Below are 27,183 nucleotides of genomic sequence, written 5' to 3'. Positions count from 1 at the left end.
ATAAGATGCTTTCAATGTCGATTTAGAGAATTTGGCAGCACGTCCAACCGGCCTCACAACCACACCAGCCCAGGACCTGCATATCCAGCTTCTTCACTTGCAGTATCATCTGAGACCAGCCACCCCGAAAGCTGATGAAACTGAGGTGTGTTTCTGACTGTAATAATGCCCTTGTGGGGAAAAACTCGATTAGCTGGGCCTGCCTCCCCAGTGGGTGAGCGTATGCCCCCCATGGCTGCGCCCCTGTCGTCATATGAAATAAATTCATTAGGCTCTAAATTAAGTTCACGGATTTCCTTATGTTAACTCAATAAAATCGTTGCACTTATATTTGTGTTCAGTATAGTAGACCCAATATTTTTTTTTAAGTCAGATAATTGAGGACAAGCATTTCGCTACACCCACAATAATATCTGCTAAATGTGTATGTGAGCAATAAAATTTGATTTGACACTGTAGTAAATGCTGGTAATTCTGCCAGATACTTTCCTGTCTGTGCCTACCTGCATGAATTAACCTCCACTATCATGCACTAGTCTGAGAAAAACACCAAAACAAGATCTTTCGGACTAGATACCAACATTTTTTTTATTAATATACTTATAAATTACATACATTTGTATAAGACATGCTTGGTTTTGACTTTCACCCCAGTGATTCAGCAGAAATAAGCAAGCTGGTGGAGGCACAAAGAACTTCTGTTCAAAAACAAATAAGTATAACATTGGCCAATAAAGACGGAACTCATATCAGGGCACAACAATGCAGTGAAGTCAAAAAGCAAGCGGAAACAAAGTAACAGATAGCAGAATGTTAATGCTATCCCCTTATTGTCCATTTCATCTTCACTCGCCTGTGAAAAGTTGAGAATTGCCTCAGGCATAAACATAGCCACAGAATTCAACAAAGATGAGAGTTGAAGAAAACAAATCCCAATGATCTGAGGGCAGAAAATACTGTGGATGAAATATACCAAACTGTCTGATGCAGTGCACAGAGAGGTATGCTTCCCAGTCGAAAAACTTTGTGCATATATTGACAAAATGTTGTCATTTGTTTTGGTGTTCAGCAGCATTCGACAGGTGGTTTTTTCACCTGTTACAGCACACTTCTCTTCCTTGATGCAAGCTGAAGTTTGGTAGCCAAAGACCACGGCCTTTCATCAGTGATTGGTCAACAGGAATTCTTCAATTAAATGTTGTCATTCTATGAGAAGTTTTCACACACATTTTGTTAACTTGAGAAATACTGCAACATGCAGCTTAGATGTAAAATTGTACAACTAAGACTTCAGCAAAAAGGTCAATATTGATTACAGATTCCTTGATTTATGTTAGATTAATTCAGGCAATTTTGAGGAAGTATTATGGCTTTGTTGTTGTACGGCTTCTGATGCGGGCTAAAGTAATATTGACGCTTCTTTCTCGTTTTTCAAGCAAATGTCTTAATGAAGTATGCAAGGCACAGACATTCCCGTCGCCTAACCAAGTCATGTTAGGATCAAACCGAACCTAGTATGCGGATGCCTTATAAAGTCAGATACTATACTTCTGACTTCCCACTCAGAGGGTAGTTCCCTCTTTCAACATCCATTGGAATCAAAGATGAACAATTAACACAAAGTAGCACACGTGTAAAAAGTGGTTCCGCTCATTCCCCTGCACTTCCTGAAGAATACTGGACATGGAAATGCTTTGTTGGATAAATAGTCTAACAGCAGGAGCAGTCCTATAACCCTGTTTGCATACATACATACTACTTGCACTTGAAACAATAAAGGAAACAAGCCACATAGTACACACTCAGTTCCACAAGACAAGCTTCAGGATAATACAGCAACGTGTTGTTTTCAGAAGAGCTTTCATTTTCAGGAATAATAGGTTGCAAGTCACTTTACAGCGTCTGACCCCGAGTTAGTGAGACCTCATAAAAAGGTAAAGAAAGGAAGCTGTGCGAAAGACAGATTGTCATCCTGACCTCCACAGGTTATTCAGTCACAGAGGCTTGCACTCAGGCCACATGATTAGAACACAACAGTCGTAAGTGTCAGTTCTTAGTTCCAGCATGGACGCGATAAGACAGTGACGTAGATGAAAGTACTGATAAAAACGTGTGTTGATAAGTCAAGTAAAAATCATAATCAAGAATAGAATAAGTGACTGTCGCCGGTTTCAGAGGCTTAAGTTAGTGACATTGAGGGCAGCGGTAAGTTTTGAGAGTAGGTCTAAGGCAACACTGGTAAGCACCACATCTCTGGATGATATCTGGGGCAAGATATCTGGGGTTTTGCTCTGCTCAAGGCAGAGCAAAAAAGCAGTTCACTTGTCCTGCATTTTCTCTAGGATGGGTACGATCATGTCAAATTTAGGTCTTTTGGCTGGATCTTCGTTCATACAGATCTTCATGAGCTTGCAGATGTGGGGTGAGATGCCCGGAGGAATTGTGGGTCGTAGGCCTTCCAGGGCCACCTGAGGGCAGAACAGAGATAGAACCATGTCAGAGACACTGGGAAGGACAAGACTAAACTGAGACATGTGTTTTGAGATTCCTGTTGTAACGAATCCTACAACTTCCAGCACCCTGAGCTCCAGCGGTCTCACCTTCATGCCAATCTCCATGTTGGAGAGGTCAGCGAAGGGCACCTCCCTGGTCACCAGCTCCCATAGCAACACAGCAAAGCTCCACATGTCTGCTGACCGCCGGTTGATCTCCTCAGGCTTCTTCTGCAGGGCTGCATGGGTACAGGACAGAGAGAGAAAGAGGATCACACACACGTTCATAGCTGTAGGAGTTGTATGCCTTATAGTTACATAAAGCAAATATTTACATTCTCAACGGAGAAAAACGGTAAGCAGAGAAAAAGTTGTTGAGTGTGTAATGTACCTTCAGGGGCAACCCATGCTGGGGAGTACATCCTGCCAGGACACTGGAAGGAGAACTTGACGTCTGACATGCTGATCCTGGCTGTCATGTCCTCGTCGATCTGTCAAGGAATATCAGGTCATTATAACAGTGGGTTTCGAACACAAAGTCAGTCATCCACCAAGGCATAAGAAGCATGAGTGAAACACATGACAACTACAGTACATCACTGAAGTGAATATGTAATGTTAATGTGAGGTCATCTCTCACCATGACACTCTTGCTGTTGAGAGAGTGTCGAGAGATCATGGGCTCGAGCGTGTGGAGGAAGGCCATCCCACAGGCAATGTCCAAAGCAAACTTCACCGCCTGTGTCTGGTCAACCACAAAGTCTGACAGAAGACAACAGAGCCATGTCAGTCCTTTTCACACGTCTGCAACAGCTGAAACATTGTACTCAGTCTCTATTAACTAGTACAGTAATATGAATTGCTCTCTTTTCCAATACTTAAGCCTGCACTTCCAAAAGACATCCAGGAATATTCTATGAATCAATGACCTTATTGGAAGTCTTTAGTACAGTGCAGGTTAATGTGGTACTCACTGGTGCCCTCGTGAAGCACGTTGTAGAGGGAGCCATAGGGCATCCAGTGTGTGATGATGATGGGGTGAGGGGCAGGAGGAGACTGACACGCTCCCAACATGGGCAGCACATTGGGGTGGGAGAATATCCTGGGATGTGCCCGAGGAAGAGGGACAGGGGGGGGAGGAGACAGACAAATATGCATATAGGATGGGACATATGAGGGACAATCCAGTAAATAAAAAAAGGTACATGAGGAAGACAGACATGATATCCACACAACAGGAGAAATTACACCTACAATGAACAATAAGCAGGTAAACCGTTATTACCGGAGTTTGGGATACTCCTCATTGAAGTCTCTGCTTTTTCTGGTGGACCAGTCGCGAACCTTCAACACTTTCACCACAACCTCATTCCCCTGCCAGCGGCCTTGCCACAACTAAAGAAGAAATGATTGAGACAAAGTTCCAGCATAACCTCCACAATATGACAATATACAGTGTAACTATGCAAAACAAAACATATGCTGGTGTGAGATGAATCACTTTGTAACATGAGTTGCGGACATCAGTAACAGATAAAACAACAGTCATGTAGAAACAACAGCTCCATACCTCTCCAGACTGGTTCTCATTGATCTTAGCCAGGAGGGAGAGCTGTTTGAAGTCAATGCCCGCTGCTTTGTTCAACGTGCCGTTACCTGTACACACAGAGGACAGAGTTGAAGAGCATAGCTGAAGCCCGAGGTCTGGCAAAAAGCCTTACTATTTCTGCACAATTTAGCACACTGAAAGGCAGTGGAAATATCATCAGGCACCTTGGAGACTACCAGAGACCTCAGTGGGACATTTACTGGATATTTATTCCAACAAACTGTACCCGATATTCACTTCTCTTCTTGCTAGTAAATGGCTTTGTGGCTGTGGGACTTACGGGGTCGAGTTCTGGTGGTGCCTTTCCAGAACGTGTCCTTGAAGGGGACCTTGGTCAAACTCTGGCCCAACTTCTCTGCTTTCTCTGAGAGGGGGGGCGAACACAAAGCACGCATTGATTAGGTAACAGGGCTAACACACAGACAATAATCACCTTTTTCTTGCCAAAATTGCAGAGTGATGGGATGTTGAATACCTTGGAGGGCTTCACGTAGGTGAGGTTTGGCTTTGTCCAGAGGAGTTTCTCCATACTTATTACAGATGTTCACCTGAGCTCCGTTAGTCACCAGGTCCTGAGGAAGACAGACATCAATGTAACTCTAGTGGTACAAAAGCTGTTGTTCACACAGAAAAGAGACAGTGGCCAGAGTAGGCCACCAGGGGGCATACTGACCTCAGCCACTAACTCCTGTCCCCAGAAGCAGGCGTAATGCAATGGTGTGTTGCCGTGCTCATTGGCAGTGTTGGTGTCTGCTTTGCACTGGATCAGCTAGGAGACCGAAACACAAGATTAGACACAACAAAAGGCTGTCCAGATCCTGTTTGGATTATATACAGTGATGCTAGTAATCCAACTATGGCAGGCCTGGAAAAGGATATCTCCTGTCTGCTCACACATTCCAGAGGTATCGTGACATGTCTAATATTAAACCAAATCATAACCATGGTTATGCAGCGCTACCAAACCAGAAACTGCGACTGATGTCAGTCAGCACTGCAACAAGAGCAGACAAGTCTTAACCATGCAGTGAGTTGGGGTGTTGGGCAGCCATCAACTCTGGTTTCTTAAGTTCCTTCCTGGGCTTTAATAGCTGAAGCTATATCAACCTAAAGAGAAGCTGCATCAACCCAATGATATAATTGACATCAAGTGGTTGTGTGTGTGTAGTAAGTGTAGTGTGTATGTATGTAAGTAGTTTTTGTGCAGTGTCTCCACTCAGCCCCACCTTGCCCACGATGTCTCTGTGGCCGTGGCTGGAGGCCAGGTGCAGGGGCGTGTCATCTCCTCTGTTCATGACGTTGATGCGAGCCCCTCTCATGATGAGCATGTCCACCACGCTGGAGCGGCCTTCCCTGCAGGCCCAGTGGAGAGGACTGAAGCCATGGTCATCCCTGAGGACAGAATAACATCACACCATACTGCTTTCACGCCACAGACCGTTTGCTACGAGCAAGGAGGAAACTACTAGCCCCTGGTAATTTAACAACCACCCAACCCTGTCATATAACAGCAGTATAGAACTGCAAGCGCCTAGCAGGACTCTGTCTGACTAATGGTGTAGGCCTATCTGGATTCTCAGTACTAAAGGACATGAGATACTGCTACCTACAGCATAGCCTTGTTCGTAACTGAGAGGTAAGCAAAAACTCCCAGTGCCTGCTTGGCCTAATGGCTTATAGAAGCATGAAATGCCTTTAAGTAAGCCTATCTAGTTAAAACAGCAGAGTTTGGCAGTAGGCAGGGGAATGAAGTGCAGCAATGCACAGCTGTGAGCAAAGAACAGAGAAATGGTGAAAACAGAGGATCATGACTGATAGTGAAATTCTGTCAACATCCAGCCAGGAAACAGGAACTGAATATGAACTCAGCCTGCCCTGCAGTCAGTCACAGAGCAACAGAGGAGATGTGCTGCTGGCAGTGGCAACCCGTCCCACTCTGCCTTAGTCACATTGACAGAAACACATGTTAGGACAGTGGCTTGACAGGACAGAAGTGACACCTCATGACAGCGTCCCCACGATGACCTTAACAACCATAACAGTGACAATGACAGTCAGACAGAGGGGCAAGAGAGCATGGTTAGTGCGTTCAGTCCGATTGAACGTTTGGTACGTTGCGTAACGCTTTGTACTGAACAACATGTTTCTCCAAAACCTTCTTCACAGGAACTACCCAGCCCAAGTAGAAATGTGGACACACCGAGAGCTGGCCGGCGTATGGTAGAGAGGCAGTGGGGACACACCGAGAGCTGGCCGGCGTATGGTAGAGAGGCAGTGGGGACACACCGAGAGCTGGCCGGCGTATGGTAGAGAGGCAGTGGGGACACACCGAGAGCTGGCCGGCGTATGGTAGAGAGGCAGTGGGGACACACCCAGAGCTAGCCGGCGTATGGTGGAGGCAGTGGGGACACACCGAGAGCTGGTCGACGTATGGTAGAGGCAGTGGAGACACACCGAGAGCTGGCCGGCGTATGGTAGAGAGGCAGTGGGGACACACCGAGAGCTGGCCGGCGTGGTAGTCCTGATCACCAACAACGACAAGACAGCCTATAGGAAGGTCAGAGACCTGGCCGTGTGGTGCCAGGACAACAGCCTCTCCCTCAACGTGATCAAGACATCCTGATGATTGTGGACTACGGGAAAGAGAGGACCGAGCACGCCTCCATTCTCATCGACGGGGCTGCAGTGGTTGAGAGCTTCAAGTTCCTTGGTGTCCACATCAACAAACGAACATGGTCCAAGCACACCAAGACAGTTGTGAAGAGGGCACGACAATGCCTATTCCACCTCAGGAGACTAAAAAGATTTGGCATGGGTCCTCAGATCCTCAAAAGGTTCTACAGCTGCACCATCCTGACTGGTTGCATCACTGCCTGGTATGGCAACTGCTCGGCTTCCGACCGCAAGGCACTACAGAAAGTAGTGCGAATGGCCCAGTACATCACTGGGGCCAAGCTTCCTGACATCCAGGACCTCTAATACCAGGCGGTGTCAGAGGAAGGCCCTAAAATGTGTCAAAGACTCTAGCCACCCTAGTCAAAGACTAGTCTCTCTGCTACCACACGGCAAGCGGCACCGGAGCGCCAAGTCTAGGTCCAAGAGGCTTCTAAAAAGCTTCTACCCCCAAGCCGTAAGACTCCTGAACATCTATTAACCTCTTAGAACTCTTGCTCTATACTGCCCCTGTTGGAGAAAGTGCGTGCCCATAGTAAACTGAAAATATTTTTCCCCAAAATTGCTAATATAGGCATATAAAAAATATTATCGAATAGAAAACACTCTAAAGCTTCTAAAACCGTTTAAATTTTGTCTCTATGTAAAGCAGAAGTCTCAGGGCATGCATTCTCCCAAATGCTCTCTTGTCATGGAAAAAGTTGGCCCAACTTTGACGTCATCTCACACGCACTTCCCAAACAGCTACCGCTCTGGGAACAGTCTGTACGTGTTCAGCGTGAAGCCTGCTTTCAATGGGGCTTCTCATTGTGAGAATTGCGCGCTCACGGGAGTTTGAGCGAGCCGAAACCTCTCGGCCAAGCGGAAAAAAAAGGTGACTGTTACGCGCGCTCTGGCCGGGTGATGTATTTTCTTCAGGATCGATTAAACGACGTGTGTGTTTCTGTTCGTCCTCACGATTTCTGTGCACCTTTATAACATGTTAAAGCTTAATTATGAACATAGTTTGACAAGTTTACTCGACATATATGTAATTTCAACGTTTTGGTGCGCATCCACTTGAATTAGATTTAGATGCACTATTGTAAAGTGGCTGTTCCACTGGATGTCATAAGGTAATGTACCAATTTGTAAGTCGCTCTGGATAAGAGCGTCTGCTAAATGACTTAAATGTACATTTTGCCTACATTTCGACCGAAATGTGGCTATTTTGAGAACCGAAAGACAGACTTGAAAACTAAACGCTGATTTGGTAAGTATAATCCCTTCCAGGTCTTTTGATGGAAGAACAGCAAAGGTAAGGGAATATTTATGTGGTAAATTTGGGTTTCTGTCGACTCCAAGATAGAGGAGCGATAATGCTAATTTTGGAGCGCCGACTCCTAGTATAGCCTAGTGAACGCAACCTGTAACGTTAAAAATAAATGTAACACAGCGATTGCATTTAGAAGAAGTGTATCTTCCTATACATATGTACATGCATATTTAGTCAAAGTTTATGATGTGTATTCCTTGTTAGCTGACGTTATCTGCCGGAGCTATCAGCATTTCTCCTGACATTTTAGTAGCATTTTTTGAACGATGCATCATTGTAAACAGAGATTTATGGATATATATTGCAGATTATTAAAAAAAAAAATGAATGTACTGTGTAACATGTTATATTACTGTCATCTGAAGATTTCAAAAGGTTAGTGAAATGATTTCTTTTAATCCTGCGTTTGTTGATTGCATATTTTTTCCTACTTGGCTATGCAAATGAGCTATGTCTGTGGTGGTGGTTTGACATAAATATGTGCTATGTTTTCGCCGTAAAACATTTCAGAAATCTGACTTGCTGGGTAGATAAACAACTTGTTTATATTTCATTTGAGCTATTTTACTTGTTAATGTGTGGAGGTTAAATATTTTTAGGAATATTTTTTCGCATTGTGCGTTATGCTAATGAGCTTGAGCTGTAGTCACGAACCCGGATCCGGTATTGGTAGACTATGAGGTTAAAAATGGCTATTCCGCTGCTATTCTGTTATCATCTATGCATAGTCACTTTAATAACACTACCTACATGTACATATTTCCTCAATTACATTAACTAACCGGTACCCCCATGTATATAGTCACGCTATTGTCATTTTACTGCTGCTCTTTAATTACTTGTTACTTTTATTTCTTATGTATTTTTTTTAACGGCATTGTTGGTTAAGGGCTCGTAAGTAAGCATTTCACTGTAAGGTCAACACCTGTTGTATTCAGCGCACGTGACTACTAAAATTTGATTTGGTATAGTAGTGAGGCAGTGGGGACAGACAGCTGGCTGGCGTATAGTAGTGAGGCAGTGGGGACAGACAGCTGGCTGGCGTATAGTAGTGAGGCAGTGGGGACAGACAGCTGGCTGGCGTATAGTAGTGAGGCAGTGGGGACAGACAGCTGGCTGGCGTATAGTAGTGAGGCAGTGGGGACAGACAGCTGGCTGGCTGGTGTATAGTAGTGAGGCAGTGGGGGCAGACAGCTGGCTGGCTGGTGTATAGTAGTGAGGCAGTGGGGGCAGACAGCTGGCTGGCGTATAGTAGTGAGGCAGTGGGGACAGACAGCTGGCTGGCGTATAGTAGTGAGGCAGTGGGGGCAGACAGCTGGCTGGCGTATAGTAGTGAGGCAGTGGGGGCAGACAGCTGGCTGGCTGGCGTATAGTAGTGAGGCAGTGGGGGCAGACAGCTGGCTGGCTGGCATATAGTAGTGAGGCAGTGGGGACAGACAGCTGGCTGGCTGGCGTATAGTAGTGAGGCAGTGGGACAGACAGCTGGCTGGCGTATAGTAGTGAGGCAGTGGGGACAGACAGCTGGCTGGCGTATAGTAGTGAGGCAGTGGGGACAGACAGCTGGCTGGCGTATAGTAGTGAGGCAGTGGGGACAGACAGCTGGCTGGCGTATAGTAGTGAGGCAGTGGGGACAGACAGAGCTGGCTGGTGTATAGTAGTGAGGCAGTGGGGACAGACAGAGCTGGCTGGCTGGTGTATAGTAGTGAGGCAGTGGGGGCAGACAGAGCTGGCTGGCTGGTGTATAGTAGTGAGGCAGTGGGGACAGACAGCTGGCTGGCGTATAGTAGTGAGGCAGTGGGGACAGACAAGAGCTGGCTGGCTGGTGTATGGTAGTGAGGCAGTGGGGACAGAGAGCTGGCTGGCTGGTGTATAGTAGTGAGGCAGTGGGGACAGACAGCTGGCTGGCGTATAGTAGTGAGGCAGTGGGGACAGACAGCTGGCTGGCGTATAGTAGTGAGGCAGTGGGGGCAGACAGCTGGCTGGCGTATAGTAGTGAGGCAGTGGGGACAGACAGCTGGCTGGCGTATAGTAGTGAGGCAGTGGGGACAGACAGCTGGCTGGCGTATAGTAGTGAGGCAGTGGGGACAGACAGCTGGCTGGCGTATAGTAGTGAGGCAGTGGGGACAGACAGCTGGCTGGCGTATAGTAGTGAGGCAGTGGGGACAGACAGCTGGCTGGCGTATAGTAGTGAGGCAGTGGGGACAGACAGCTGGCTGGCTGGTGTATAGTAGTGAGGCAGTGGGGACAGACAGCTCGCTGGCGTATAGTAGTGAGGCAGTGGGGACAGACAGAGCTGGCTGGTGTATAGTAGTGAGGCAGTGGGGACAGACAGAGCTGGCTGGCTGGTGTATAGTAAGTAGTGAGGCAGTGGGGGCAGACAGAGCTGGCTGGCGTATAGTAGTGAGGCAGTGGGGACAGACAGCTGGCTGGCGTATAGTAGTGAGGCAGTGGGGACAGACAGCTGGCTGGCGTATAGTAGTGAGGCAGTGGGGACAGACAGCTGGCTGGCTGGTGTATAGTAGTGAGGCAGTGGGGACAGACAGAGCTGGCTGGTGTATAGTAGTGAGGCAGTGGGGACAGACAGAGCTGGCTGGCTGGTGTATAGTAAGTAGTGAGGCAGTGGGGGCAGACAGAGCTGGCTGGCTGGTGTATAGTAGTGAGGCAGTGGGGACAGACAGCTCGCTGGCGTATAGTAGTGAGGCAGTGGGGACAGACAGAGCTGGCTGGTGTATAGTAGTGAGGCAGTGGGGACAGACAGAGCTGGCTGGCTGGTGTATAGTAAGTAGTGAGGCAGTGGGGGCAGACAGAGCTGGCTGGCTGGTGTATAGTAGTGAGGCAGTGGGGACAGACAGCTGGCTGGCGTATAGTAGTGAGGCAGTGGGGACAGACAAGAGCTGGCTGGCTGGTGTATAGTAGTGAGGCAGTGGGGACAGAGAGCTGGCTAGCTGGTGAACAACAGGACAAGCATTCTCTGCAGGCCTTATAAGGGTCGGGGAGACTTCCTTCACCGGGGGCACACACACACACACACACACACACACAGCAGCTGGGGAGTCATGTCATGCTGCATTTCTCAGGCCTCCGCTGCTTTATCCTGTCACTGGCCTTCATCACCTTAGCCCCCCCCTCCAGATTGTTCCCGCACACGCCAAAACTTCTCCACTACCCTCCCTTCTACCACAAGCTCCCTCCCTCTTTCCTTCTCTCTCTCTCGCTCTCACAGCCTGTCAACAAATGGAGAGGAATTTGAGGATGAAATTTTCCATTCTCCACTCATTCCTGAATGTCAGAAGAATTCCATAGGGCTCTGATGTGCTTATGATTTGTGCCAAGATGTGTGACGCTCGGTGTATAAATTAAATCATGCTGCACTTTATAGAAACACGACAGTGAGAGAAAAGTGCTGAATGTTTAGATCTGGAAGTTGAGAACTGAGGGGGTATTGTGATGAAAACAGCCCCCTTTATGGAGTTCTAACCCTCCACTTCCACAACAACACACAGAGGAGACAGTGTTCCAGGGAAAACAGCATCAATGAGGCCCACAGAGACCCTGCCTCCCCTAACACACACCATCCAGAAACCTGGGTGGATGACCTGTAGATGTGCTCAGAACAGATTTAGCCCAATGTACTCATACGGCAGTGGGGGCAGACAGAGCTGGCTGGCGTATAGTAGTGAGGCAGTGGGGGCAGACAGAGCCCTCCTCTGTGGGGCGGCAGGGTAGCCTCGTGGTTAGAGCGTTGGTCTAGTAACCGGAAGGTTGCAAGTTCAAACCCCCGAGCTGACAAGGTACAAATCTGTCATTCTGCCCCTGAACATGCAGTTAACCCACTGTTCCTAGGCCGCCGAGGCCGTCATTGAAAATAAGAATGTGTTCTTAAATAAAGGTTAAAAAAATAAAATAAAAAAAACACTCCAGCAGACAATGATATCAAGTAGGACAGTAATTGTAAATCAATGATCCCAGCAGAGTTCATTCAGGATGAATACTATGGCTGTACAATATGGGCCCCCAAAAAATCTAATTGCAATTTGTTTTCACCAAATATTGCGATTTGACACACAATATGAAGCAAAACACTTAGATGAACTGTTGGAATCAAAGAAATGTAATGACGTGTATTAAGAAGTAAAGTGGAAAGCAGCATCGTTCTAGTTTGGAACAATCGGTTGACCGCATTTGACATAACAGAACAGCATGCACATTTATATTGAATCTTAACAGCGGGGAGGAGGAACCACACTCTTTGAGTGACAGGGGGCGGAGCATGGTGTATGTGGGAAGCAGCCACAAGGAGAAGAAACAGAGTAAACAATACATGGAGATGCATTTCAAAATATTGCATGCGATATGGCTATTGAGCGTCAATATTACGATTTCAATGTGAATTTGATTAATTGTGCGGCCATAGTAAATACAGGCCATTTAAAGCGACCTATCAACCCCTCAGTTGGTCACTAAAGAAAGCAGTGGTGTCGTGGTGCTTGGAGAAATGGGTATAATCAAATTTAGCAAAACATTTCCCAAATTGCCCACCAGGCAAAGATAACCCCCGTGAAAAATGTAATGTGAAACAGTGACACACCCTCTGAATGACCTAAAATGATCAATCAAATATTGGTCTTTCACAGTAAGGCCAACAAAAGCTGTAAAAAGAGTGTCAACTGAGTCAGAAATTCACAGGTTTCAGATTCTTTTTTTCCCCAGTCACTTTTTTGTTAATAGAAAAAAAACATGAATTATTGTCGAAGTCCATAACAATGCTTAAACCACAACAACACTTGAGGTCTGTAGTTAGTTACACTTTAATTCTAGTGCACAGGCACCTAGAACTGTTGTTTGGCTAATGGGGTTTCTCTAGCACATGAGATGGAGGTTGCTAAACAAATGGCCACTGGATTGACGCAAATAATCATGGCATCTTTGTAGCTAGTTAACATTTAATTAAGGTTTTTCAGAAAGCCTTCCCCTCTACCAGAAGACTAAGGCCCATCATTAGCATTGCTATATTTTTACTGTTCCTTAATTGTTTGAAATCTGGACGTTTCACTTGATATGAGGCATGTCTTAACTTCTTCGAGATAGGGGGCACTCTTAATTTTTGGATAAAAAAACGTTCCCGTTTTAAACAAGATATTTTGTCACGAAAAGATGCTCGACTATGCATGTAATTGACAGCTTTGGAAAGATCTTTATCTGTGAGTGCCCCAGAACTACTGCTACAGGCGAAACCAAGATGAAATTTCATACAGGAAATGGTCCAGATTTTGAATGCCCTGTGTTCCAATGTCTCCTTATATGGCTGTGAATGCGCCAGGAATGAGCCTGCACCTTCTGTCGTTTCCCCAAGGTGTCGACAGCATTGTGATGTATTTGTAGGCATATCATTGGAAGATTGACCATAAGAGACTACATTTACCAGGTGTCCGCCCGGTGTCCTCCGTCGAAATTATTGCGTAATCTCCAGGTCCATGCGCGTTCCATTTTCTTCAGAGGAGAAACCAAACTGCCACGCATGATTTATCATCGATAGATATGTGAAAAACACCTTGAGGATTGATTCTGAACAACGTTTGCCATGTTTCTGTCGATATTATGGAGTTCATTTGGAAAAAAGTTTGCGTTGTAATGACTTAATTTTAGGGTTTTTTCTTACCCAAACGTGATGAACAAAACGGAGCGATTTGTCCTACACAAATGATATTTTTGGATAAACTGAACATTTGCTATCTAACTGAGAGTCTCCTCATTGAAAACATCTGAAGTTCTTCAAAAGGTAAATTATTTTATTTGAATGCTTTTCTTATTGTGAAAATGTTGCATGCTGAATGCTAGGCTTAATGCTATGCTAGGCTATCAATACTCTTACACAACTGCTTGTTTAGCTATGGTTCAAATGCATATTCTGAAATTCTGACATGTGTTGTTAACAAAAGGCTTAGCTTGAGAGCAAATATATTTATTTCATTTCATTTGCGATTTTCATGAATAGTTAACGTTGCGTTATGGTAATGAGCTTGAGGCTATAAATAGGATCCCGGATACGGGATTGCTCGTCGCAACAGGTTCTTGCTTCAAAGTACCCTATTGCCCAAATCCCACCATAGAAACATGGAGGCAATAATTTGATAAAGGATTCCTCATATGCATTCTCTTGTTCTATTGGTTTTCTAAATTCTTTGTCTAGAAGCCAAAGTCATTATTCCTAGTGCTCCGTCATAAGAGCTCTCCTCTAAATTTCTAACAGATATTTCTGTCCATGAAACTGCTCACATAAACAGTGCGCATTTCAGAATGGTCTTTTCCCACAAATTGCATTTTGGAACTTTCACACGTATACCAGTGGCGGATTGTGCCGTTTAAGTTGAGGGAGGACGATTATTTTTCTCTCTCTTCATGAGCATGGCCTTATTTCTATTACAGCATATTGGATGACTGTCATTCCTATTCCATTCACCCAGTTCAATTTAACAGCAGTAGGTTTAGGCTACTACATGATACTCTAATTTTCCTTATACCCATCATGAGGTAGCTACAGCCTAGACTATGAAGGAAAGTTTACTAGGTGCACAGGTCGAGAGAAGATTGAGGTGACACATGGACAGACAGTGACACATTCAATAACGCCTCGCACACTCTTGCCTGTATCTAGCTGATCTAGGGTTAATCATTAGTCCAAACAGCTGCATAAGAGTTTCTATTATACCAATTCAGAAATGTTTGACACCATTTCATTCACTTCCATTTAAGATTTTTGATTTCCCCAACAGAATCAGCAGAATGAATACACCCTTGAGCACACGTAAACACAGTTCACTTTCATAGCAGCCACGTTGTATTCCTTCTTGCATCTATGTGCTCTCCTCTTATGACCCTTTCCCTTCGTTTGTGGACATCAAATGCACAACACATCAGTTGTGTTACCAGGCCAAAAATAAAAAAATAAAAAATTCCAAGCCTAACCATATGAGGTCGACCGATTATGATTTTTCAACGTCGATACCGATTATTGGAGGACCAAACAAAGCCAATACCAATTAATAGGCCAATTATTATTCTTTTTTTGTAATTATGACAATTACAACACTGAATGAACACTTATTTTAACTTAATATAATACATCAATAAAATCAATTTAGCCTCAAATAAATAAACATGTTCAATTTGGTTTAAATAATGCAACAAAAAAAAGTGTTGGAGAATGAATTTAAAGTGCAATATGTGCCATGGAAGAAAGCTAACGTTTAAGTTCCTTGCTCAGAACATCAGAAAGCTGGTGGTTCCTTTTAACATGAGTCTTCAATATTCCCAAGTAAGAAGTTTTAGGTTGTAGTTATTGTAGGAATTATGACTATTTCTCCCTATACCATTTGTATTTCATATACCTTGGACTATTGCTTGAAGCAATGCGAAGAGCTGCTGGCAAAACGCACGAAAGTGCTGTTTGAATGAATGCTTACGAGCCTGCTGGTGCCTACCATCGCTCAGTCAGACTGCTCTATCAAATCATATACTTAATTATAACATAACACACAGAAATAAGAGCCTTAGGTCATTAATATGGTCAAATCCGGAAACTATCATTTCGAAAACAAAACGTTTATTGTTTCAGTGAAATATGGAACCGTTCCGTATTTTATCTAACGGATGGCATCCATATGTCTAAATATTGCTTTTACATTCCACAACCTTCAATGTCATAATTACGTAAAATTCTGACAAATTAGTTTAGCCCAAACTGTTGCATATACCCTGGCTCTGCGTGCAATGAAAGCAAGAGAAGTGACACAATTTGACCTGGTTAATATTGCCTGCTAACCTGGATTTCTTTTAGCTAAATATGACGGTTTAAAAATATATACTTCGTTGTAAGAAAGAAAGGCATTGATGTTGATGGCTAGGTACACGTTGGAGCAATGACAGTCCTTTTTCGCGAAAGTGCACCGCATCGATTATGTGCAACACAGGACACGCTAGATATCTAGTAATATCGTCAACCATGTGTCGTTAACTAGTGATTATGATTGATTGTTTTTTTATAAGAGAAGTTTAATGCTAGCTAGCAACTTACCTTGGCTTACTGCATTCGCGTAACAAGCAGGTTCCTCATGAGGCAGGTGGTTAGAGCATTGGACTAGTTAACCGTAGGGTTGCAAGATTGAATCCCTGAGCTGACAAGGTGAAAATATGTCGTTCTGCCCCTGAACAAGGCAGTTAACCCACCGTTCCTAGGCCGTCATTGAAAATAAGAATGTGTTCTTAACGGACTTGTAAAAATAAATGTTTAAAAAAAAGTTTCAAAATTGCCATCCAAAAATACCTATTTCCAATTGTTATGAAAACTTGAAATCGGCCCCAATTAATCTGCCATTCCGATTAATCGGTCGACCTCTAAACCATATCCTAACTGCTACACACAACTTACATCGTTGACACCTAAGGTCAACATAGCTAATAGAACTAACGTGTTACAATAGAACAAACCTGCTACAAACACACAGTAATGTTACAGAGTAGAGGTTGAACAATTAATTAGGGCCGATTTCAAGTTCACAACAACCGGAAATCTGAATTTTTGGGTGCCGATTTCCGATTATTAAAAAAAAAAACATACCTTTTATTTAACTAGGCAAGTCAGTTAAAAACACATTCTTATTTTCAATGACTGCCTAGGAACTGTGGGTTAACTGTGTTGTTCAGGGGCAGAACGACAGATTTTCACCTTGTCAGCTCAGGGGTTCCAATCTTGCAACCACAGTTATCCAGTCCAACGCTCTAACCATTGCACTCCACGAGTAGCCTGCCTGTTACGCGACTGTAGTAGAAGCCAAGGTAAATTGCTAGCTAGCATTAAACTTGTCTTATAAGAAACAATCATAATCAATAGTTATAACTACTGATCCAGTTTAGCAGGCAATATGAACCAGGTGAAATTGTGTAATTTCTCTTGCGTTCATTGCACTCAGAGTCAGGGTATATGCAACAGTTTGGGCTGCCTGGCTCATTGCGAACTAATTCCCCAGAATTTTACGTAATTATGACATACATTGAAGGTTGTGCAATGTAACAACAATATTTAGACTTAGGGATGCCACCCTTTAGATAAAATACCGAACGGTTCCGTATTTCACTGAAATAATAAAACGGTATATGAAATACAAATGGTATTGAGAGAAATAGTGCTATAAATACTATATTAACTACAACCTAAAACTTCTTACCTTGGAATATTGAAGTTTCATATTAAAAAGGAACCACCAGCTTTCATATGTTCTCATGTTCTGAGCAAGGAACTTAAATGTTAGCTTTTTTACATGGCACATATTACTTTCTTCTCCAACACTTTGTTTTTGCATTATTTAAACCAAATTGAACATGTTTCATTATTTATTAGAGGCTACATTTATTTTATTGATGTTTTATATTAAGTTCAAATAAGTGTTAATTCAGTATTGTTGTAATTGTCATTATTACAAATTGTTTAATTTTTTTTTAATCAAATCGGCCGATTAATCGGCATTGGCTTTTTTGGCCCTCCAATAATCGGTATTGAAATCGATCGACCTCTATTGCAGAGTACAGTCAGTAAGCGTTTAGCACTTACACCGCCGGTAATAAATTAGTAAAACCAAAAACGTACCATGATTTGGAAGAGTTCCAGTGTTGTGTTGGATAGTCATAGCCAGCTCGCTAACATAGCATCCCTCTGTTTGAGAAAGGTGTTTGAGTAAGGTGTTTGAATAAGCTAAACTAGCTCGCTGCATTTGCTAGCTAAGTAAGTGAAACTGGAAAAAAAAATGAAATCTCTTGCTTCTTTATTTTGGAAGAAATTCATTTTTAAAAACTGTTCTACTATTGTATTCATCTCTCAGAGTCAATTACTCACCACCTTTAATGAACTGCAGTTCTAGCTAGCTGTAGCTTATGCTTACAGTACTAGGTTCATTCTCAGATCCTTTGATTGACAACATGTCAGTTCATGCTGCAAAGAGCTCCGAAGGGTTCGAGGACATCCTCCAGAAGTTGTTATAATTTCGGTGTAAGTCTATGGAAGGGGGTGAGAACCATGAACCTCCTAGGTTTTGTATCGAAATCAATGTACCCAGAAGAGGATGGAAGCTAGCTGTCCTCCGGCTACACCATGGTGATACCCTACAGTGTTGTTGAAGGTCTACAGTAACATCATTGCAAAACAGTGTTTTAACTATTATTTGGTGACATGAATATATTTAGTAGTTATCTAAAAAGGATCCATTTGAAAATGTTTCACAATTATTTATTTTTTTAATTCACCCTTCCTCCTTCGAGGAGCATGTACTGGCGTAGACCTACCGCCGTGTGCCCATTTCTATGCCTAAAATGTTAAGAACCATTAACATTTTAAGATAAACATTCTGATTGGTTCCATCAGTCTTAATTGTTACGGTGTGTGGGGATTAAGTAGTGAGTATTCTCAATGTCAATTGAAGAATACGTGGGTATACAGCGTATACCCTCCACTACACCACTGCAGGAGATATTTCACAGAAAATAATGCTTGTTTAGTTGTCTGAGTTGAGTGACAAAGTAGCTAACTGCCCTAAGGTCTCTTCGTTGAGCAGAGCAGCCCAAGCAGAGCCGTTGCTATGGATACTCGGAGCCGCAATATGCAGAGTGCATGCAGAGAGGAGAAGCTAACGGATTTACTAAAAGGAAGTTATTTCTGATTTCAGCCAGGGCGTTAAATTTGGCAGAAGCAATCTGGCTTGGGTAGTGTAGGGCCTGAACATCGCGGGCATGGTTCGGGATTAAAGTTCATGCCTGTGCAGGGCTCTGACCCAGGCCAATGAATCAGTCAGTGGAGCCAGGAGTGGGGGTGTCTCCAACCTTTCCCAGCAAGGTTGCCCAGGCCAGGGGGCTTCAGAGGTGCTTTCTCCTGCCTGCCCCCCCTCCCAACCCCCTGGGTGGGGTTATTTCAGGCAGTTCCACCTGCCAACAGGGCTCAGATTTGTAGACTGAAGAGCCCCATCTACACCCTGTCTGTCTCTATGCTGAGCTCACTGTGAGATCATATGACTCACATCAATAGGCTGATACGGACTTACTCTTTCACACTAGTCTATTTGCACACAAGAAACAAGTCATCCACACAGCCACAGAAAGGAGAGTCAAGCTACCAATTAAAGAGGTATGACCTTGATTTGAGAAATCTCATACTTGTTTCGTGTCTGACTGTAGCCTACAGTAGGATTGGTTGCAGCTGGCTCCAGTGGGAGCTGGGAAGGCCAAGAGTATACAGCTGGCTCTAGAGTTCACACCCCAGTCCCGGGCCAGCCCCTCTCACACAGACGTAACGTGTTAGGTTGGTGACCCTCCAAGACCACTATGTGATCTGCCCAGTCAGGAGCTAGGCGGGTGAACAATATTTACCAACCTCCCCTGGGGAATTAAATATAAACAGCATTCTCCATGACCATACACAACCCACCCTGCCTCCTCACCAAACAAGGAGCCTCTAACTCATTACCATGGTATATCACAGCACTGAATATAGACTGGAGGTCGACCGATTAATCGGAATGGCCGATTAATTAGGGCCGATATCAAGTATTCATAACAATCGTAAAAATCGGTATTTTGGGGCGCCGATTTGCAGATAAAAAAATATATAGCCTCAAGTATATATATATAGATATTTTTTTAATTAGAAATATACCTTTATTTAATTAGGCAAGTCAATTAAGAACACATTCTTATTTTCAATGACGGCCTAGGAACGGTGGGTTAACTGCCTTGTTCAGGGGCAGAACAACATATTTTCACCTTGTCAGCTCGGGGGATCCAATCTTACAGTTAACTTGTCCAACACAATAACGACCTGTCTCTCTCTCGTACTCCACAAGGAGACTGACTGCCTGTTACGCGAATGCAGTAAGCCAAGGTAAGTTGCTAGCTAGCATTAAACTTATCTTATAAAAAACAATCAATCATAATCACTAGTTAACTACACATGGTTGATGATATTACTAGATATTATCTAGCGTGTCCTGCGTTGCATATAATCTGACTAAGTATACAAGTATCTAAGTATCTGACTGAGCGGTGGTAGGCAGAAGCAGGCCTGTAAACATTCATTCAAAAAGCACTTTCAGGCGTTTTGCCAGCAGCTCTTCGTTGTGCGTCAAGCATTGCACTGTTTATGACTTCAAGCCTATCAACTCCCGAGATGAGGCTGGTGTAACCGAAGTGAAATGGCTAGCTAGTTAGCGCACACTAATAGCGTTTCAAATGTCACTCGCTTTGAGCCTTCTAGTAGTTGTTCCCCTTGCTCTGCATGGGTAACCGCTGCTTCGATGGTGGATGTTGTTGTTGTGTTGCTGGTTCGAGCCCAGTCCTATAATAACTACAACCTAAAACTTCTTACCTGGGAATATTGAAGACTCATGTTAAAAGGAACCACCAGCTTTCATATGTTCTCATGTTCTGAGCAAGGAACTGAAACGTTAGCTTTCTTACATAGCAGATATTGCACTTTTACTTTCTTCTCCAACACTTTGTTTTTGCATTATTTAAACCAAATTGAACATGTTTCATTATTTACTTGAGGCTAAATTGATTTTATTGATGTATTATATTAAGTTAAAATAAGTGTTCATTCAGTATTTTTTGTCTTTTTTTTTTTATTGGCCGAGTAAAATCGGTATCGGCTTTTTTGGTCCTCCAATAATCGGTATCGGTATCAGCGTTGAAAAATTATAATCGGTTGACCTCTAATATAGGCCTAATGACAGCTTTTCACCCACAGCAGAAATCTACAGAAGTAGTCAGCTAGACTAGAGAAGAAATTAAAGCAAGAATCCTTAACATGAATTATACTTCTTGAATGTGCTTTGACTATACTACGCCTCCAGCCATGGTTCACACTCCTTTGCCACCCAGAAAACTGGCAGAACAGTCCACAACACAAACAAGGTATTTTCAAGAGTGGGGAGTCGCATTTGTAATGTTCTGGTGTCGGCTTTTTCTATGCTAAGTGGACCAAATACACTGACCGTCTGAAAAACCTGCGTTTACACAGGCAGCTCTTTCTGGTCTTTTGACAAATTGATCAGCTCTTTTGCCAATAATTGGTCAAAAGATAGGAATTGGGCTGCCTGTGTAAACATAGCCAATATTATCTTTAAGAGCCTCAATCTTCAGTGTAGGAATTTTCTCAAATGTTCAATTACAGTTTCAGTTCAAATCAGAGATGTATAAGAGAAAATAAAGTAGTATGGTAGAGTTGGCCTTAATGAAAGATTCAAATTCAAGAAATAGCCTTATGCTGCATTTTTTTTAAAGTGTCACTCATTTGCGTACGTTTGTAATTAGCTGGTCCATCGTGAGGAAATGTTGAGGGGAAATGAGTGGCACCATCTAATTACCACTGGGAGAGGAGTACAGGAAACAGAAGAATGATTGAGAGGAAGGTGTTATGGCTCTGCCTGTGCATTCCTTCTGCAAAAACTCAAACTACGTTTCATCCATAGTCAAGTAATTCCGTATAAAATAAAAAACAATATCTGCGATGGAAATAGGAAGTGTCGGTACAATTTTATAAATGGCGACAGAATTTGTTCGTTCGACATGGAGGGATCATTTTGTGTCTGTAAATCTCAGCATGCAAAAAAAGGTGGTGGTGGAAAGAGCTTTATGCACAAATAGATTTATTAACCAACATCAACTACGTCATATGGAATTGTTTTAACAAGGGCAAACCAAGGATCATTTTTCAATTTGATATTGAATTAAGATACCTTGAAGTATATAACAAAGATATAAAAAAGTGAAAAACATTGTTTGCTTTACTGCCATACAAACGCATTGAATAAGATATTCACAACATGGAACAGATTGTCCCCCAACAAAATCTAAAGGAAGTGTGTTCTGAAGTATCTGTCCTAGATCTGAGACAGGAAAGATCAGGAAACCTTTCCATTTATTTAATGTGTATTTAACCCTTTATTTTTGGCACTAAAAGGTCTCCATATGTACTTCCATTCATTTTTTCAGCTGGTACCAGGGACCTTCAGACGAGTCGTTTTATTACGGTAATTAGACTTCTGCGGGGGCGTGAACATCGACCTTAGGGGCTTAAGATAACATTTTAGAGGCCCACATCTTGGCAGTGTAGAGAAATCTTGCCATTTTAAAACCAATTTGCAGCTACTCTACAAATGTCTTCATGGAGCAGAGATAATTGTTTGCCTTTTAAAAACAAATTTACTGCAATTTCATGCAGTTTGCCATGGATAAAAAAATACAATAATGCTAAAGTCAGGTGACTGTCTTGCTTATATTTTAGCAATTGTTAGTTCTCAAAGATTATTCAAAGAAATATATAGGTCCATCATCTTTTCTACATGCTGTAGATATGTTTTGTCATTTACGTTTGCACAGAAAGCATTTTACCGTCCCGGAAATGTATTTTTTTTAAATATACTTTGTTAAAATGTTTTAACTGTTTGTACTTAGGCGTCCCGAAAATCCACAAGCGGCCAATACAAGGATTTGAATGGCAGAAAAATCTTTGCACACACTAAGGCTGTGTTTGCCCAGGCAGCAGAGTTCTGATCTTTTTTCCACTAATTGGTCTTTTGACCAATCACATCAGATATTTTTCAAAGCGGATCTGATTGGTCAAAAGACCAACTAGTGAAAAAAACAGAACAGAAATGGGCCGCCTGTCTACACGCTGCCTAACACACCTTTGCGCCCTACGTCCAGCCCACAACAATTCCCTGGTTTACACCTCCCCTTTCTCTTGCTCATTTTTGGCGTGTTATTCCTTGTAAGGGAATTCAGCATTCCACTACGGTCCTTGTCTCACATTTACATTTGTGCATCCACACAGAGAAGAGAGCTCACAATCACCTTCACTAAACCATCAATGAGAAAGTGTGGGATAGGAATATATAGGATATGGTGGGATTCAACAGGGTGGATGTGGGTGTTTGTACAGTCAGCTATAAAACCCATGTAATCACAGTTATTGCAGGGGCTGAAAGGCCCAGTAGGAAAATATACATCAACCTAACCGATAAGTGGGACTTGACAGGCAATCGGCTAATGGAGAAGGGTCACACGTGTTAGGTTGGCCGTGCAAACTCACACAAATACAATAGATCCATGCATGTGTATCCCAAAGGCTACTTACAGTGAAGTACACACAATAGCATGAACGCAAAACTAAAAATGAAACAATGAACGCTAGTAAATAAAATCTATGCATAGTGCTCTGTAATGTCTAAGCAAGGTAATCAACAACAATCAAGCCTCTGCATGAGACTGAGAAAAACAGCTCCAGACAGCATTGCCCTGGGGGCAGCAATTGTGTCTCTATAGTTCTGAATGCAGAGATAACAGGCCTGAATATAGGACAGATGAGGTTTAAAAAAAAATATATTTTCTTATTTCCAATAGAAACATGGCTTCCTGATAGTGCGTCACAAGCTCCAGCCTACATGCATGATTCTGAGACTTGATACTGATTGCAGGTGAATCAATATCCTTGTACGTACAATTCAACATCTGACACAAAAATGTTTATGTAAAAAAAGGTGTTGATAAGTTACTCACCCCTGATTGAGGTCATTCTCTGTGTTGTCCAACCATAGGCGAACAGCTACTGCGTTGCCTTCCCGGCACTGGGTAAAAATATCATCCATGATGGCTCACTCTGCTTCTTCTGTTAACTTACACTCACACTTTGAGAGACGTTGATGGGACTGGGATACACAAGGGAGGCAGCCAAAGGAATTCAGGGGTGGCCTGGAGTGCATTCGTCCCTTAGCAAGGAGACAACAGCTACAGTCAGGGACACCGACAGGAGACGTTCAGCTACACTGGAGTTCCAGTGACACAATCCTGAAAAGACAAACACGAGAAGTATGATGCTCGACGAACAGAACTACAGACAAAGATTCCTCGCAGTTCTTAAATACATTCTAAAACATGACAGTGAACACTGTTCCGACTACCAAACAATGTAATCTATAGACTAAAAACTTTGACGAGGTCACAGCAGGCTTTCAGGGCCCTCATTAGTTTCACAGCACTGCAGCACAAGGATTGTCTAGTTGCACTGCAACAGGAGACCTCTCAGTCATTGGGCAATCCAGTCAAACTCTGAATCAACTGCATTGGGTGTGCAGTAAAGCCAAGTTGTTTGTGATTTACCTAATACAGTGTTCCCCAAACGCAGGGTGCACGTTTTGGTTATTACCCTAACACTACACAGCTGATTCAAATGATAAAACTTTGATGATTAGTTGAATCAGCGGTGTACTGTGCTAGGGCAAAAAACAAAACGATTACAGAGTTTGGGATACCCTGACCTAATGCCTGGTCGTGACTCACACCTTGACAAACTCTGCAGTAATCCACTACTCGGAGTTGAGTTAAAACCCTGTTTGAACAATTTTCTGAAGGCTTCTCAGGGCGAGAACACAAACTGCATACACTTTCATTTTGGGTTAAGTTTAGACTGATTTGAAATTCATAGATTAATGTATTTGTAAAGACAAGCAATGGTCGTATTAGTGCTATTGGTGGATATTATCGTACATGCACAGATAAATAGCCCATGATGAGACCCATGGCATGAGCAGTGGCTGTCAGGGAGCATTCCACATTACATTTCACTAGCTAATCGCATAAAACTAGCTAATTTATAGTACCTGACAGTTAGAGCAAATTTTCTTGCTAGGGTTCTTTCCCAAAATACAATTACTAGTTAGCTATAGCCATTTAGCTAGTAAGCCTAGTAGTTAGTGACGAATGATTTATTTGAGATTAATTAAAATATAACTCGGTGCTGTGTAAATTACTGTGTTGAAGCAAAGTGTATTATTGTGTAAAAAAATAATGTACAAAAAGTACAAATACTGTATCTACCATTGTAGACACTGACAACAGCAACAATCAGGAATCATTGGCCAAAGGCAGCCCAAAATGAATGTCATATCTAGCTACTAACGTTACACTAAGTTAGCTGGCCCGCTACTCCTACTATAGTACAGTACCTGGCTTTCGAGCTACTTTGATAGTTAGCGTTACTTAGCAGCAGTTTTGAATACTGATAATAGGCTACTGTTTTCAGTCCAAAGTTATACTGTGGCTAGTTACTGCACTAGGTACTTAACTTTGTTCAACAACCATTTATACTTAGTTAAATTATCAAGCCCCGTAGAGGGAAAACAGTTGGAGCCGTTTTTCCTCCTCTTCTTCTTCTTTGACTTCAGACCGGACGCCTGAAGCTAGCAATCTCGATAGCAAACAAACCCAATACATATTATGATTTCTAAGTGTGAATATACATCAGCGTAAAAAAAAGACAACTGAATTGAACTTACCCTATGGATTCAACAGGATATATAATTACACAGAAAGAGTTAGCTAGATTGGGATTGAAACAGATTGTCTACATCCCCAGCGTCCACACCCTGACCGTAGTTTTACGTGGGAGGAAAAATATTTGCCCTCGTCCACTACCAAATTACCCATACTAGCGCCCTCTATCGGAAAACAGACACTTCTTTCCTGTGTGAATATTCATTTCCGTTCCTCCAGGGCACGTTTTTCTCTCAGGTTTTAATGACACCTTTATTCTAGGTTTAGCTGTATATTTTCATTTCACCGAACCCAACATGACAACAAACATGTCCATTAAGAAGTCTCTGCTGGGGGGCTCCAACTGTGGTGAAGACGAGAGAATGAGGAGAGGACAGTGAAAGTACCCTCCAGACTTAATGATGAAAAGCTTTTTGGCTGTGGCCATGCATCTTGGATGGTGATTCAAAGATTGTAGGAAGTTCTACGCTTTGAGAATAAGTGCTGAGGTATGTAATAAATTACAAGTAAATGCAATGTCTCATCCTTCTCACTAGGTGGCAGTATAAACCAGCTTTTCTCGACAATGATAGGCAGATGAGCAGAAGAGCCAGAGCCCCAAGCTGCCTGCAGCATGTTTAAGATTCACTCAGAGTTGAAAGAGTAAAGAAGATGACATTTCATTCTGCTTGTCTCCTTCTCTCCAGGGGGTTTAGGGGTGTTCCACTGTGTTACATTAGAAAATCTTATGCCTCAGAAATCAAGGCTACAGGCAATCTTAATGGGGATGATACAAAGCCACAAGCTCACTCATGAATTTGCACATTGAGATACATTTACACTTTTTCTCAGTTGCTGAAACACACACACACCAGACTGATTGCATACATTTCACCCGCTCAAATGCACCCATTATCTTTGGTTGTAGGACTGACCAGGACAGAACCTCCACACTTGGGGGATGAAAGCAATTGGGCATCTCCGGCGCGGCCCACGCTTGGATTGCGTCCTACCTGACAGGTCGCTCCTACCAGGTGGAGTGGCGAGAATCTGTCTCCTCACCACGCGCTCTCACCACTGGTGTCCCCCAGGGCTCTGTTCTAGGCCCTCTCCTATTCTCGCGATACACCAAGTCACTTGGCTCTGTCATAACCTCACATGGTCTCTCCTATCATTGCTATGCAGACGACACACAATTAATCTTCTCCTTTCCCCCTTCTGATGACCAGGTGGCGAATCGCATCTCTGCATGTCTGGCAGACATATCAGTGTGGATGACGGACCACCACCTCAAGCTGAACCTCGGCAAGACGGGAAGGACTGCCCGTTCCATGATCTCGCCATCACGGTTGACAACTCCACTGTGTCCTCCTCCCAGAGCGCTAAGAACCTTGGCGTGATCCTGGACAACACCCTGTCGTTCTCAACTAACATCAAGGCGGTGGCCCGTTCCTGTAGGTTCATGCTCTACAACATCCGCAGAGTACGACCCTGCCTCACACAGGAAGCGGCGCAGGTCCTAATCCAGGCACTTGTCATCTCCCGTCTGGATTTCTGCAACTCGCTGTTGGCTGGGCTCCCTGCCTGTGCCATTAAACCCCTACAACTCATCCAGAACGCCGCAGCCCGTCTGGTGTTCAACCTTCCCAAGTTCTCTCACGTCACCCCGCTCCTCCGCTCTCTCCACTGGCTTCCAGTTGAAGCTCGCATCCGCTACAAGACCATGGTGCTTGCCTACGGAG

The 27,183-nt window shown here is 43.4% G+C and overlaps 1 protein-coding gene across 1 annotated transcript; it reads right to left on the bottom strand.

The window, feature by feature from the left end:
- Positions 1 to 562: 562 nt before the first annotated feature.
- LOC118397569 (integrin-linked protein kinase) lies at positions 563 to 25,633 on the bottom strand. Its single transcript, XM_035792469.2, has 13 exons — positions 25,465 to 25,633; positions 23,690 to 23,977; positions 5,328 to 5,493; positions 4,775 to 4,870; positions 4,577 to 4,673; positions 4,382 to 4,465; positions 4,063 to 4,148; positions 3,778 to 3,887; positions 3,467 to 3,594; positions 3,133 to 3,254; positions 2,884 to 2,983; positions 2,601 to 2,731; positions 563 to 2,468 (listed from the first exon to the last, which is right to left on the bottom strand). Exons 2-13 carry the CDS (start codon positions 23,776 to 23,778, stop codon positions 2,319 to 2,321), a joined length of 1,359 nt encoding a protein of 452 aa, XP_035648362.1. The 5' UTR covers positions 23,779 to 23,977; positions 25,465 to 25,633; the 3' UTR covers positions 563 to 2,318.
- Between the last annotated feature and the right edge of the window lie 1,550 nt (positions 25,634 to 27,183).

Source organism: Oncorhynchus keta, chromosome 18 (assembly GCF_023373465.1).
Source record: "Oncorhynchus keta strain PuntledgeMale-10-30-2019 chromosome 18, Oket_V2, whole genome shotgun sequence".
NCBI classification, from domain to species: domain Eukaryota; kingdom Metazoa; phylum Chordata; class Actinopteri; order Salmoniformes; family Salmonidae; genus Oncorhynchus; species Oncorhynchus keta.
This window is presented reverse-complemented; position numbering and strand designations above follow the sequence as displayed.